This window comes from Coenobita brevimanus, chromosome 26 (genome assembly GCF_032717465.1).
Source record: "Coenobita brevimanus isolate Jiangsu-jjx chromosome 26, ASM3271746v2, whole genome shotgun sequence".
Lineage (NCBI taxonomy): Eukaryota > Metazoa > Arthropoda > Malacostraca > Decapoda > Coenobitidae > Coenobita > Coenobita brevimanus.
In genome coordinates, this window is record NC_136979.1 from 12,143,057 (window position 1) to 12,155,617 (window position 12,561).

The 12,561-nt window shown below is 38.8% G+C and overlaps 1 protein-coding gene across 1 annotated transcript in view; it reads right to left on the reverse strand.

The window, feature by feature from the left end:
- Positions 1–7,883: 7,883 nt before the first annotated feature.
- Positions 7,884–12,561, reverse strand: part of LOC145393968 (protein O-linked-mannose beta-1,2-N-acetylglucosaminyltransferase 1-like) — a 29,171-nt gene continuing 24,493 nt past the window's right edge. Inside the window, exons 12-14 of the mRNA XM_080267945.1 lie at positions 11,925–11,999; positions 8,296–8,405; positions 7,884–8,097 (exon numbers count right to left, since the gene is read on the reverse strand). Coding sequence (XP_080124071.1) covers positions 7,884–8,097; positions 8,296–8,405; positions 11,925–11,999 — 399 coding nt within the window. The remainder of the gene's footprint in view (positions 8,098–8,295; positions 8,406–11,924; positions 12,000–12,561) is intronic.

Below are 12,561 nucleotides of genomic sequence, written 5' to 3' on the forward strand. Positions count from 1 at the left end.
TCTCTCTCTCTCTCTCTCTTGGGACATTGAATCTCCTCATTCTCCCTTGGGACATTTATTTTAGGCCAGATGGATGTGTAAGTATTGCCACTCACAAGAATTACATGAATTATTTCTTTTACTTTGGATATTGGCATATTTCTTCTTTTTTCAGGCTCATTATCTTATATCCATAACTGTGATATTATTACCCACCCTAAAACTACGCTAAAAACCATTAAAAGTGACTACAATATCTTTTAGCAACACTGTACAATATGTGTGCCATGTTTTTGTGTTACTGTATAAATATTTTATGCATAATAAGATTACTGTTGTTTCATCCATCAAAATACACAAGTGTAAGTTTTATTCATCTGAATTTATCGAATTTGTGATGCCTTGTACATAAATAGCTTCCGTTTCACATCGCAAGTTGGGGAAACGTGGCACCATTGCCCACAGGTGCTGGCCACACCCCCGCCGCAAACAGGCGGGAATCCGACTATAACTGTGTAAGATTACTGTCCCCTGGGGAGGGGCGGGAAGATTCTTCCCCAGTATCCTTGCATGTATGAGGTGACTAAAAGGGACCCATTTATCTCTAGTCTTTCTCTCCATGTCCTCTTCTCTTCTCTTCACACTCTCTTGTTGATATTTCCATGTTTCTTCTGGTCTTTATTAATTTGGACCTTCGGTTTCATGACATGGATAGTCTAAGGACTTCCCACACCAATTTAACACCACTACTTCGATGTAAAACAGCTTCAACATCACTATCACTTCAGTGTCAATACCACACTATCTTTTCCCTTTCTGCCATTACCTTTCTCTGACTTAGTGCCATAAAGGGTAAGTTCTGAACTGCAGCAACCTGTGACGTTGTTTGATACTTTTGGCTAAATGTACCCCATATAATCCGCTGAACTACGCAAAAAAAAAAAAAAGAAAAAAAAAAATCATAATCCATATGTTTTTGTATTGTAAGCGACGAGTGCGGGTTTTTCAAAAAGGTGGCCAAAGTCACACGCTTGCGGCGGAGATAGCCTCTCCGTTCTATAGAGCTCAGTGCTCACAACTCTGTACGGCAGTCTCCGTAAATCAAAATTTGTCTAAGATCACTCATTGAGGACAAATAACATTCTCATTTAATGCTAGGAAAACAAAGCAGGCACAATTTACTAATAGACAGGCATTGCCTGATCTGTATTACCCTCAATACTACTAAAATTCCCATCTCTAAATGTATTGAATTTCTCTGTGTTTCACTTAACACCCTCAGCGGGACCTTTCATGTTAGATCACCTGCTAAAACCGCTTCAAAGAAATTTGGATTAATGTACAGAATCCGTTACTTCCTCACTGATGAACAGTTAGCTATAATTTACACGAGTCATGTTTCCTCTTAACTGAAATGTATTGCTCAGCCTTGTGGAGTGGACGTGGAGAGGTTGCACTGAAACAACTGGACAAAATTCAGAACAAAGCTTTAAGAATTATTAATAACTCTGCAATTACAAATGAACTACCTCCCCTACAAGTAAGACGGAATGTTGCCTCCCTTGCATTATTGTACAGTGGCAAATGTTCAGACAAAGTTACTTCCATTGTGCCACCTCTACGCCTTCCCCCGTGCTACACGGGTATCTGGTAGTGCTCAAGATCGGACTGTCACACTGCCATACTGCAGAACTTCTGCCTTTTAGGATTCTTGTGTTCCCCGGAGTGCATCTCTTTGGAACTCCTTTCCCCAGAATAGTTTCCTCCCAAACTTTAACTTAACAGTAGTTCAGGTCCAATTTTTTTTTTTTTTTTTTTTTTTCGAATGAATGTAGGACACCCGCAATCTGGTGTACGGATTTTTTTGTTACTTAATTTGGTTTCCTTCTCTCTTCATCTTGTTAAAGAAATAAAAAAATAGAAGTTCCTTGCGAGAACAAGGAATAAACGAGAACATTGTAAAACTAGTCGAAAACATATATAAAGAAGGCACTCCCACAGGTAAGTTACATGAAGACAGAAAAAATTAAGACTGAGAAAGGCGTGCGTCAGGGAGATACAGTTTCTCCAATATTATTTACAGCATGCCTAGAAAGTACTTTCGGAAAAGTTAGAATGGGCGAACAAAGGAGTTTAAGATTTGCAGATAGCATTGTCCTAATCTCAGAAACAGCAGAGACTTAGCAAGAAATACTAAAGGGGCTAAATACGGTCTCAGAGTAAGACCAAAGGTGAACCAATGAGCGTCATCAAAATAAACGAAAAAAAAATCTTGAAGTAGTTGAGGAGTACAGTTACTTGGAGCAAGTACTAAAACTAAGTAAAGATCATGATAGCGAATTAGAAAAAAAAAAAAAACGCATTACACTTGTGTGGAAGGCTTTCAGTAAACACAGAAACATCATGAAAAGTATTTTGTCAGTAAGTATAAAGCGAAAAGTATATAACGAATGTACTAATCCCAGCTATGACGTACGGTTGTGAGACCAGGAAACTGACAAAATCGATGGGAAACCAGTCCATTCTTAAAGAGCAATGGAAAGGTCAATATTGGTTTGGATGAGAAAGCAGACTAAAGTCAAAGACATTATTAAGTTATTAAAGAACAAAAGTGAAGGTGGGCAGTTCAATGGAGCAAGAGGCTGACTGATAGAATCCAAGAGATTGCAAGTTTTGCAGAAAAAAGCCAGACAGGTGGTGGAGAGGTGAGACAGAGAAGTTTGCAGGCAAAGCCTGGCAGAGCAGGGGCGTCATTTGGGGGAGGGGGGGGGCAGTGAGGTCCGCTCGTCCCCCCCCCCCTCAAGCTTCCTGAGGGGGCCTCCAAATCGGCTATAATTAATGAAAAAAATATATAAGGTTAACACTGTGATATTATAACTAATTTGTAGTTAGCCTCAATACAATTTGAGTGAAATATACTGTATCGTGTGTGTGTGTGTGTGTGTGTGTGTGTGTGTGTGTAATTCACCAGGTCGGTCAGGATCACTTGATGGTCGTGATCGTCAGCTTTTTACCCTCCCGGAAGGGAGCTGAGAGCTCATATAGTCCGATCTAAGGGCAAGGCTGTGACCTTCACACACGCACACACCCGTCCCCTTGCTCAAGGGGGACAGTAACCACCCACTTCGTCAGTGAAACTTTTCGCAACCTGAGCGAGGCGCGAACTCCCGTCCACCAGTTGGCAAGCGGGAACGTTACCACTGCACCAGCGAGCGGTGTGTGTGTGTGTGTGTGTGTGTGTGTGTGTGTGTGTGTGTGTGTGTGTTCTTACCTACCTAATTGTTCTTACCTAATTGTATCTTTACCGGAATGAGTCAAGCTCGTACTATCCCATGTATTAAACACTTTTTATCATACATATCCTTAAATTTATGAATAATTTTGACACACACTATATCATTCGGTAGTGCATTCCACTGATCAGTTGCCCTATTTGGGAAATTGAATTTCCTTACCTCATTATCGCCTCTCGTTTTATGTAATTTTCTTCAGTGCTGGTGCTTCCCTATAGGTTATATATTCATTTGTCTATTTTCTCTTTCCCTGAGATGCATTTATATAGCATAACCTTTTCCTTTTCTCCTGTAGTGTTGATAGATTAAGTTTGTCTAGTCTTTCTTCGTAGCTTAGATCCCTTAAGCTTGGTACCCATCTTTTAGCTGCCCTTTGTACTTTTTCAGTCTTATCTAAGTGTTTTTTGAGATAAGGATTCCAGACTACTGATGTATAACCCAAGGTTGGTCTAATGAATGATGTTCTCAACTTTCTTAGCATGTCTTCATTTATATAATTATGTGAATGCTATTCTCATATCAGCAAGCAATGTATACATGTTTCGTACATTCTCACTGATGTGGTCAGCTGGGTCCTCCTTTTCTGATATGTGAAGGGTTGATCTTCCTAACTTATAATCCCTATCTGGTCTTTTCTCACTTTTACCAAACTTAAAACAAGACACTTGTCCTCACTAAATTCCATTTGCCATTTATTGCTCTATCCATGAAGCTTATTTACTTCCTCTTGCAGCTCTTTGCAAGAATCTGTGTTAGTAAATTTCTTTTGTATTGTTGCATCATCCGCAAACATAGTTAGATAGCTTCCATTTGTAATGTTACTGTCTGTTTCATTTATATATATACTAAAAACATAACTGGGGCCAGCACTAAGCCCTATGGAACTCTGCTAGGTACTTCCCTCCATGATGACTAATTTCCCCTTAATACTGTTCTCATTTCCCTTTTTCTGAGAAAATCTTGCATCCAACAGTACTGATTTCCTTGGATACCTCCTTGATGGTAGTTCCCATACAAGTCTTTTGTACGGTACTCTGTCAAATGCTTTCTTGAAATCTAAATAGATACTGTCCACCCATCCCTCTCTTTTCTGTAATGTTTAGTAAGTCTGTCATAGTAGCTTAATAGATTAACACATGATTTTCCCTTTCTAAAACCAAACTGCCCTTCTGTTATCATACTGTGTTCTTCTAGGTGGTTTATCCAAACATTTCATATCAGCTTTTCCAGTATCTTACAACACTGGTCAGTGATGCTGGTCGGTAGTTAAGTGGATTTTGTCTATTCCCTTTCTTGAATATGGGAACAATGTTTGCTTTCTTCCTAATATCAGGTAGTTGACCTTGACCTAAGGATTCCTTGAATATTAAATACAATGGTCTGCTTAACTCATCTGCACATTCATGTAGCACCCAACCTGAATTTTCGTCAGGACCATTTGTGTGTGTGTGTGTGTGTGTGTGTGTGTGTGTGTGTGTGTGTGTGTGTGTGTGTGTGTGTGTGTAATAATCACAATATTTTACTAGGTAAATTAAAGGATGTCAATGAAAATATGTTCCTAGCCCGCTGTTCCGTTAACTTCAGTATCGAGCTGCATTTTTTATTGTATTCTGGCTGTCATTAAAAGTTTTTATTCATCATAGGAAGTACGTACCTGTAGGCAGGAGTCTTAAGAGTTCATTTAGATCAGTAATTCCCAAAGTGGCTGGTGGTCCGGAAAGATCCAGGGGGGCGGTGAGGTACCGTGGGACCATGAGGAAAAAGGAGACGGTGGTGGGGCGGCAGGTTGGCATCAGAACCAAGTAAGCATTTTTATTTTATACAAAATCTATGTGGCAAAATCTAAGTCAAAAACACTTAAGTGCCATGTATGCTTTACCAAAAATAGAATTAACATAGAATTGTACACGAAAGCACGGTTTTATTTTGTGGTTCGAAGTCGGAGTTTAAAAGTTCAAACGTTTGCCAGTGCTAGAATATCCATTAGTGTGTGTGTCAAGACGTAATTGGTTTAATATCAAAGATATATATATATATATATATATATATATATATATATATATATATATATATATATATATATATATATATATATATATATATATATATATATTTTGTTTACTGCTTTACTTCCCTACATATAGCTTTGCATGTGGCTTCAAAATACTTGTTCGCCACCCCATCCATGTGGGGAAATAGGAGTATGGGGGCCTCCTAAATAGCCTATGTCCCCCCCAAGGAAAATTAAAATGACGCCCCTGTGGCAGAGATTGGCTCAGTCAAGGAATTTGGGGAGAAGGTTGCGGGAGGCCTTTGTTCAGCAATGAAATTGCAATGGCTTGTAATTATATATATATATATATATATATATATATATATATATATATATATATATATATATATATATATATATATATATATATATATATATATATATATCGAAATGGCATACTTGAAAAAAATAAATAAATAAGGACGATATGTCAATCTTAGTTTTTAGAGTAGCCACTATTTATATAGTCATAAATCTAAAGATAAATGGAATGATGTAGATGTAGCATTGTTACTTTTTTTTTCCCCCACTCTGATGCCTCATTAAAGCTGGAACTCCTTCCAGTGGGTGGACGCATTGCAGAAGAGCCTCAAGTTACCGTTGCTTAAATAGGCAGTCTTCAAATCATTACCTCTGAATTCTCCTCTATTTCACCTCTTTATCATGTACCTAACAAGGTCCTCTCCACATACTGTAGGTATTGCCATTACACTTGCACCTACGGAGTTACTCTCATGCCCGATATACTACATTCGCAAGTTCATGTATCTATCTATCTATCTATCTATCTATCTATCTATATATATATATATATATATATATATATATATTACAGGTTATTTTTGTAACCAGTGATTTAATGAAATCCCTAGGGAATTTGTGAAATGACCTTAAATTAGGATGGTTTAAAGTTAATTTAGGTTGCGGCTGGGTTAGGCTGGGGTAAGCTAGGTTAAGTTTAGGTTAGGTTAGGCTAGGTTAGATACGGTAGGTTAGGTTAGGTTAATTTAGATAAATGCTAAGTTATGTTAAGCGTTCAAATAAATTAACCTAACTAACTTAGCCTAAACTTAACTTAGATTATCCCAGCCTAACCTAACTGCAGCCTAAATTAACCCTGCCTTAAATAACCCATGTTAATTTAAACTCATTTCACGAATTCCTTAGAGGTTTCATGAAATCACTGGTTACACAATTTCCCTGTAACATAAATACACCACCTTTGGATACAAATACTTACGTCTCCTCCCTCGCTGACAAAGAAGTAAAAGACCTCCAAGACTCCTACATCTGCAACAACGAGCTTCATTATCTTGTATATACAATCATCTGCGCCTATGGGAGAAATAAGCTGACTCCCGACAATGAAATTTGCATCCAACAGGTAGCCAGTTCCTTCCCACCAAAAGCTGCAGTCCTGTAGTACTGTACTGTACATCACAGTCTGATGCCTCCCTCCTTTAACTCTGACATTCCACCCCTGACAGTGCTATCTTATAGGGACCGGTCCCCTCACAGGAGGGGAAAATCTTCAACAACAACAACAAGACAATTTCTCTGGAGGCTTGGTCCTCAGGGATGGGAACATAGCTCCACTGGAAGGGATGGCTCCTATGGAGTGGTTTGGGTTAGACCCCCTAGAGATCCTAGACAGGTTGATCCCCAGGGGTGTGTAACCAGAGACAGGTCAATGTCCTTTCCCTGCCTGATCGCCTATGTGTGGAAGATTTTCACAGAACACGAGGCATTAACTTTCAGCCTTTAAGTGTGTAAGTCAGTGTTTACGTATGTCAAATGTAGGTGTCAGAGTAGGCTGTACTCCCCAGTGGGGGGCAACCTGTGATGGGGAGGGCCTTCCAAGACTCCCTACGGAGCTGACTGACCCCAAGGGAATGTAGCCGGAAGCAGGCCTCCTTCACTTAGGGGACGATATTTTGAAGTTAACATTCACTGCACTTGCACCACGACACCCATTTTCGCATGTCATACACTCCTATCCTAGTTCCACCGCTCATAACAGGCCATCCCACTCATTCCATTGTGCACCACGCTTTTTTTTTTTTTTTTTTTTTTTTTATATGGTTTTATGGTGCGACGCAGGCCACACAGTCAACGAGAGCGCTTGTTTGGTGGAAAACAGATTTTGGATAATGGTGATGAAGATTAATAAAATGGTATGGTGTTAAGAACATAAGAAGAGAGGATAACTGCAGTACGCCAGTTGGCCCATGCTAGGTAGGTCCTAAATGAGTAACTGAACTACTAGAATGGGATAAGGGTAGCAACGAAGAAGTGAAATACCTATGTATATCTTAAGCAGCACAAAGGTTAATGAAAGTAATTTTTCACCCACTGACTGTAAGATTTCCTTCACTTGAACAAAATTGTCTGCATTTGGCTGAATTAAAATATATTGCAAGGAAAATTTTTCTAACAGAGATTTGTCTTTCAAATAAATAGAATATACAATAATACTTTCAATTGTTTGTACAAAGGCGATAGGTTCATTTTAACGTAATGAGAGTAGAATACAACAGTTTTACAAATACAGTAGAGAGCTAAGTTTTTATTTGCCTGTATGTTGGCGTCATTTTCATTATCATAATATTTTCCATGTGGAACTCTTCTTCTGGTGACAAGGGTGGTACTCTTGTTAGTAGCGTTGGTTTCAGTACCTTCTGAATTATTTTATCCATGTGGAGTTGAGTGATAAGTGTGTCGTTTCCTTTGGCTTGGTACACCAGCCTCCCATAGTCTTCCTTTGGTATAGTGCTGTGTAATGAAAGAAACTGATAACATTAGGAACAGATTAAACCAGAAGATCTGTATCACTTCATGGTATGCAGGTCCCATGCATCAAATATACATGATTATGAATGGTAAAACTGTTCAGCAAACTCAATTATCAAGTATATCATACAAAACACTGTTGTAGACTGTCAATTTTAAACGTATATTGTATGAACGTACCAATAGAGAGAGCCTGGGCAAGCAACGAGATACACTGCATTGCCGTAGTAGCCCAACGTGTGCATAAGGTGGTGATGCTCCATGCGTCCTCGCTCATAACCTCCCAGACACTGTACACAACACCCATATCAGACACTGATATCCAAACTTGCTCTCAAAATGATCAGAGATAAATATGTAACACTGCAAGGTACAAATGTTCTTAAATTATACTTTATGGAAGGAAAGACATATGAACAGAGTTGTGCCGTAATTCATAGGAGCGTGCGGAGGTGAGAAGATAAGCAAACAATATAGGAAGCTAGGGAGCGTTGAGGTGTTCATGTGAATGTGCTGGATGGCGTTAGGCGAATTACCCCGCGACAGTTTGGCCATGTGGACAGAACTGAGACTGAGAGATTGACCACGACACTGTGGTATATGAGTGTGGTGGAGGGAGAGAGGGAGGCCGGGGATAAAATGTGATATGTTAAACCTTTTCCTGTTTAGCTTATTTATTTATTCCTATACTATGTTCACAGTCAGTGTATAATGGATGTATTTATGCTTATTAAAATATTATATTTGAACTGCGTGACGTAATTATTAGTACTGTACTAAACTAGAGAAATAGAATTGAATAGATAGACAGATATGAGTAGGAAGTTTTGACTACTGATGATCTCGGATCTTGTTCCGCATATGTCAGCACAGGATACGTGTGTGTTTAGACTATCCTTTGTTTCTTGTGTGTCTTTAGACAGCCCTTTGTTTTGTGAGTATGTGATAGGGTTATCCTTTGTCTCTTGTTCCTCCTACATCCCAGGATATAAGAGTGCTGAGACTGCTCTGATCGCCTTTGCTTCCTTGCATTTTCCATAACTATAACACTTCGTCATAACGTCTCCCCCCCCCTCTCTCTCTCTCACACACACACACACACACACACACACACACACACACACACACACACACACACACACACACACACACACACACACACACACACACACACACACACACACACACACACACACACACTTGTTGGAAAAAAAAAACAGACAAAAGCGAAAGCAGAAATGTAGGGTACTCAGCTCACATATAAACTGCATTCTCCCAGTCAAGACAAAAAAACTTAATCTGTCTTCTAATACTTAGCTACAATACTGAGGTAACATAACAGAGTCACTGCCTCTCAGCATCACTCAACTCCGCACTGAACATCAATGTCTTCGAGGAGGTCGTTTTCGCCAAACAAACCGAACATTTCAGTCGACAGGAGCTGCATTACCTACAGCTGCCCTCTACACTAAAGAATCCAGTAACTGAGTGAATAAGAGAAGAAGAGGGATGGTATGGCGCGGACACGGCGGCATGGAGGCAGTTTGTTAGTGGCCACTCCTTCCGAACTTAAGACATCTGGCTAATGATAGATGGCGGTATTAAGAGTAAAGTAAAAATAACATCAACAGTTAGGATTCAGTTAATAAAATCTACATTTGGAGGATAGGACTAAATATTAGCGCAAGGATGTGACTGACAGTGTATATATATATATATATATATATATATATATATATATATATATATATATATATATATATATATATATATCACTGACTGACAGTGTATGTATATACAGTATATATATATATATATATATATATATATATATATATATATATATATATATATATATATATAATCACTCATCTTAAATGCCAGGACAAACTTGCCTAGCCCCGGGCTCCTACGCTCCTCATGGATCAATGTAGGATTAGATGATGGATATATATATATATATATATATATATATATATATATATATATATATATATATATATATATATATATATATATATATATATATATATTAATAACAGAACAGAGGAAGGATAAACAAATGAAAAAAAAAAAAAAATCCATGCACCAGATTATTGGTGTCCTCTGTTCATAAAATATCTGTAACAGTTAGACCTGAACAGCAGCAGGTTGAAGTCTGGAGGGAAACAACTCTGGGGAAGAGAGTTCCAGAGAGATGCAGTTCGGGGAATGAAAGAATTCTGATAGGCATAAGTTCTGCAGTATGGCTGAATGGCAGTCCAGTCATGAGCGCTGCCAGCTGACCGTGTAGCACGAGGGAAGGCATGGAGAGATGGCACCATGGACGCAAATTCGTCTGAGCATTTGCTGTAGAAATATCTGTAAAATAACGCAAGGGAGGCAACATTCCTTCTTACTTGTAGGGGAGGTAGTTTATTAGTAATAGCAAGGTTATTAATAATTCTAACAGTTTTGTTCTGAATTTTGTCTACTTGTTTTAATGCAACCTCTCCACATCCGCTCCACAAGGGTGAGCAGTATTCAAGCTGAGAGCGCACATGACTCTTATAAATTATAACTAACTGCTCGTCAGTGAAGAAGTTACGGACTCTGTACAATATTCCAAGTTTCTTTGAGGCGGTTTTAGCAAGTGATCTGACATGAGAGGTCCAGCTGAGGTCATTGTTAAGCGAGACGCCGAGAATTTCAATACTTTTGGAAATGGGAATATTCGTAGCATTGAAGGTAATATACGATTCTGGCAATACCTGCCTATTAGTAAATTGTATATATTTGGTTTTACTAGAATTGAATGAGACAAGGGTGTTTTGTCCCCATTCACTAATCGTGGATAAGTCTTGATTTAAAGAGATGGCTGTACTGAGGTGAGAGTTAGAGATATCGGACTTTGCAAATGGATGTCTGAGTGTGAATGAACTATGAAGTGTTAAGTCATCTGCATATGAATGGATGGGATTGTGGGTGACAGATAAGAGATCATTAATATGAATGAGAAACAGGGTTGGTGCCAGAACTGATCCCTGCGGCATGCCGGTATTAACTGAGTGGGAAGTGGAATATACATCATCTACTTATACTCTTATTTTTCTATTGCTGAGATATGAGGAAATCAAAGGAACAAAAGAGTTTAGTCCATAGCAAGGGAGTTTGGACAACAGGGAACGGTGCCACACTCTGTCGAAAGCTTTACAGTAGAAATATCCAGGGCTACTGCATGAGTTTCACCATGTAGGTCAACTTATTGATGGATGGTATGAGTCAGGAGATTAAGTATGTCAATGGTGGATCTTTCTTGGCGAAAACCATATTGTCTGTCACTAATTAAGTTGTTGGATTCAAGATGTTTAACTATGTGCTTATTAATTACAGTTTCAAAAACCTTACCAAGAGAAGATGTGACAGCTATTGGTCTGTAGTCAGAGGAAATTCGTTTCTTTGGAACTGGGTGGATATTGGCTTCTTTCCATGAATTAGGGAATGAAGAAGTACGTTTGCATAGTCTGAATAATTTTGCAAGAACAGAGGCAAGTTCTGGGGAACACTTTTTCAAAACAATTGGCGGAATTCCATCTGGGCCTGGAGCTTTGTTGGTAGGTAAACTGTCTAGAATGGATTTCACGTATCTTGTCTGTATCTTAAGTGGAACAATGTCGGGAGAGGCAAGTTCTATATATATATATATATATATATATATATATATATATATATATATATATATATATATCTTCACTACAAGGGCGCAGTCCAACCTGAAAAGAATTGTCAGGCAGCAGCAAGAATCAAATATAAACCATTAAAATACTAACCCCAACAAGTGTGAAGTAGCTGAGGTGGTCGTCCTTCTCTGTTTCACCGTAGTAGTAGATCAGGAAGCTGCCCACCTGTACACACACACACACACACACACACACACACACACACACTCACTCACACACACACACACACACACACACACACACACACACACACACACACACACACACACACACACACACACACACACACACACACACACACACACACACAGAAGAAAAAAATAAATTGATTCACAAGGATCTGATAAAATATAGTTGAACTGCCATAGGTGTCTAATCTGTACTGATGCAATATTATCTACTCCAGCTTTCTACAGTTTGCCCTATCTATGTAAAACAGTATGGCGTAAGGTAAACATTATAAGTAAGTAACCAGGCGTGATTCCTGGGGGAGGGGGAGGGAAGCACATACTAACTTTCTTTTCAGGTGAGGGAAAAAATGAAGACTTAAGTATAACAGTCCTTTAGAATACAGTATCAGTTTTGTCACTGTATATCATAATTGATCAAAGCAGGACTCAGATTAACCAGATTAAATGTTGTGTTCGTATCTGAGCCTTTGAAGTTTTGTCAGTCTGCAAGTAGACTATCATGTAAAGATCACATTCCCTCGTGCAAAATCCGGTTC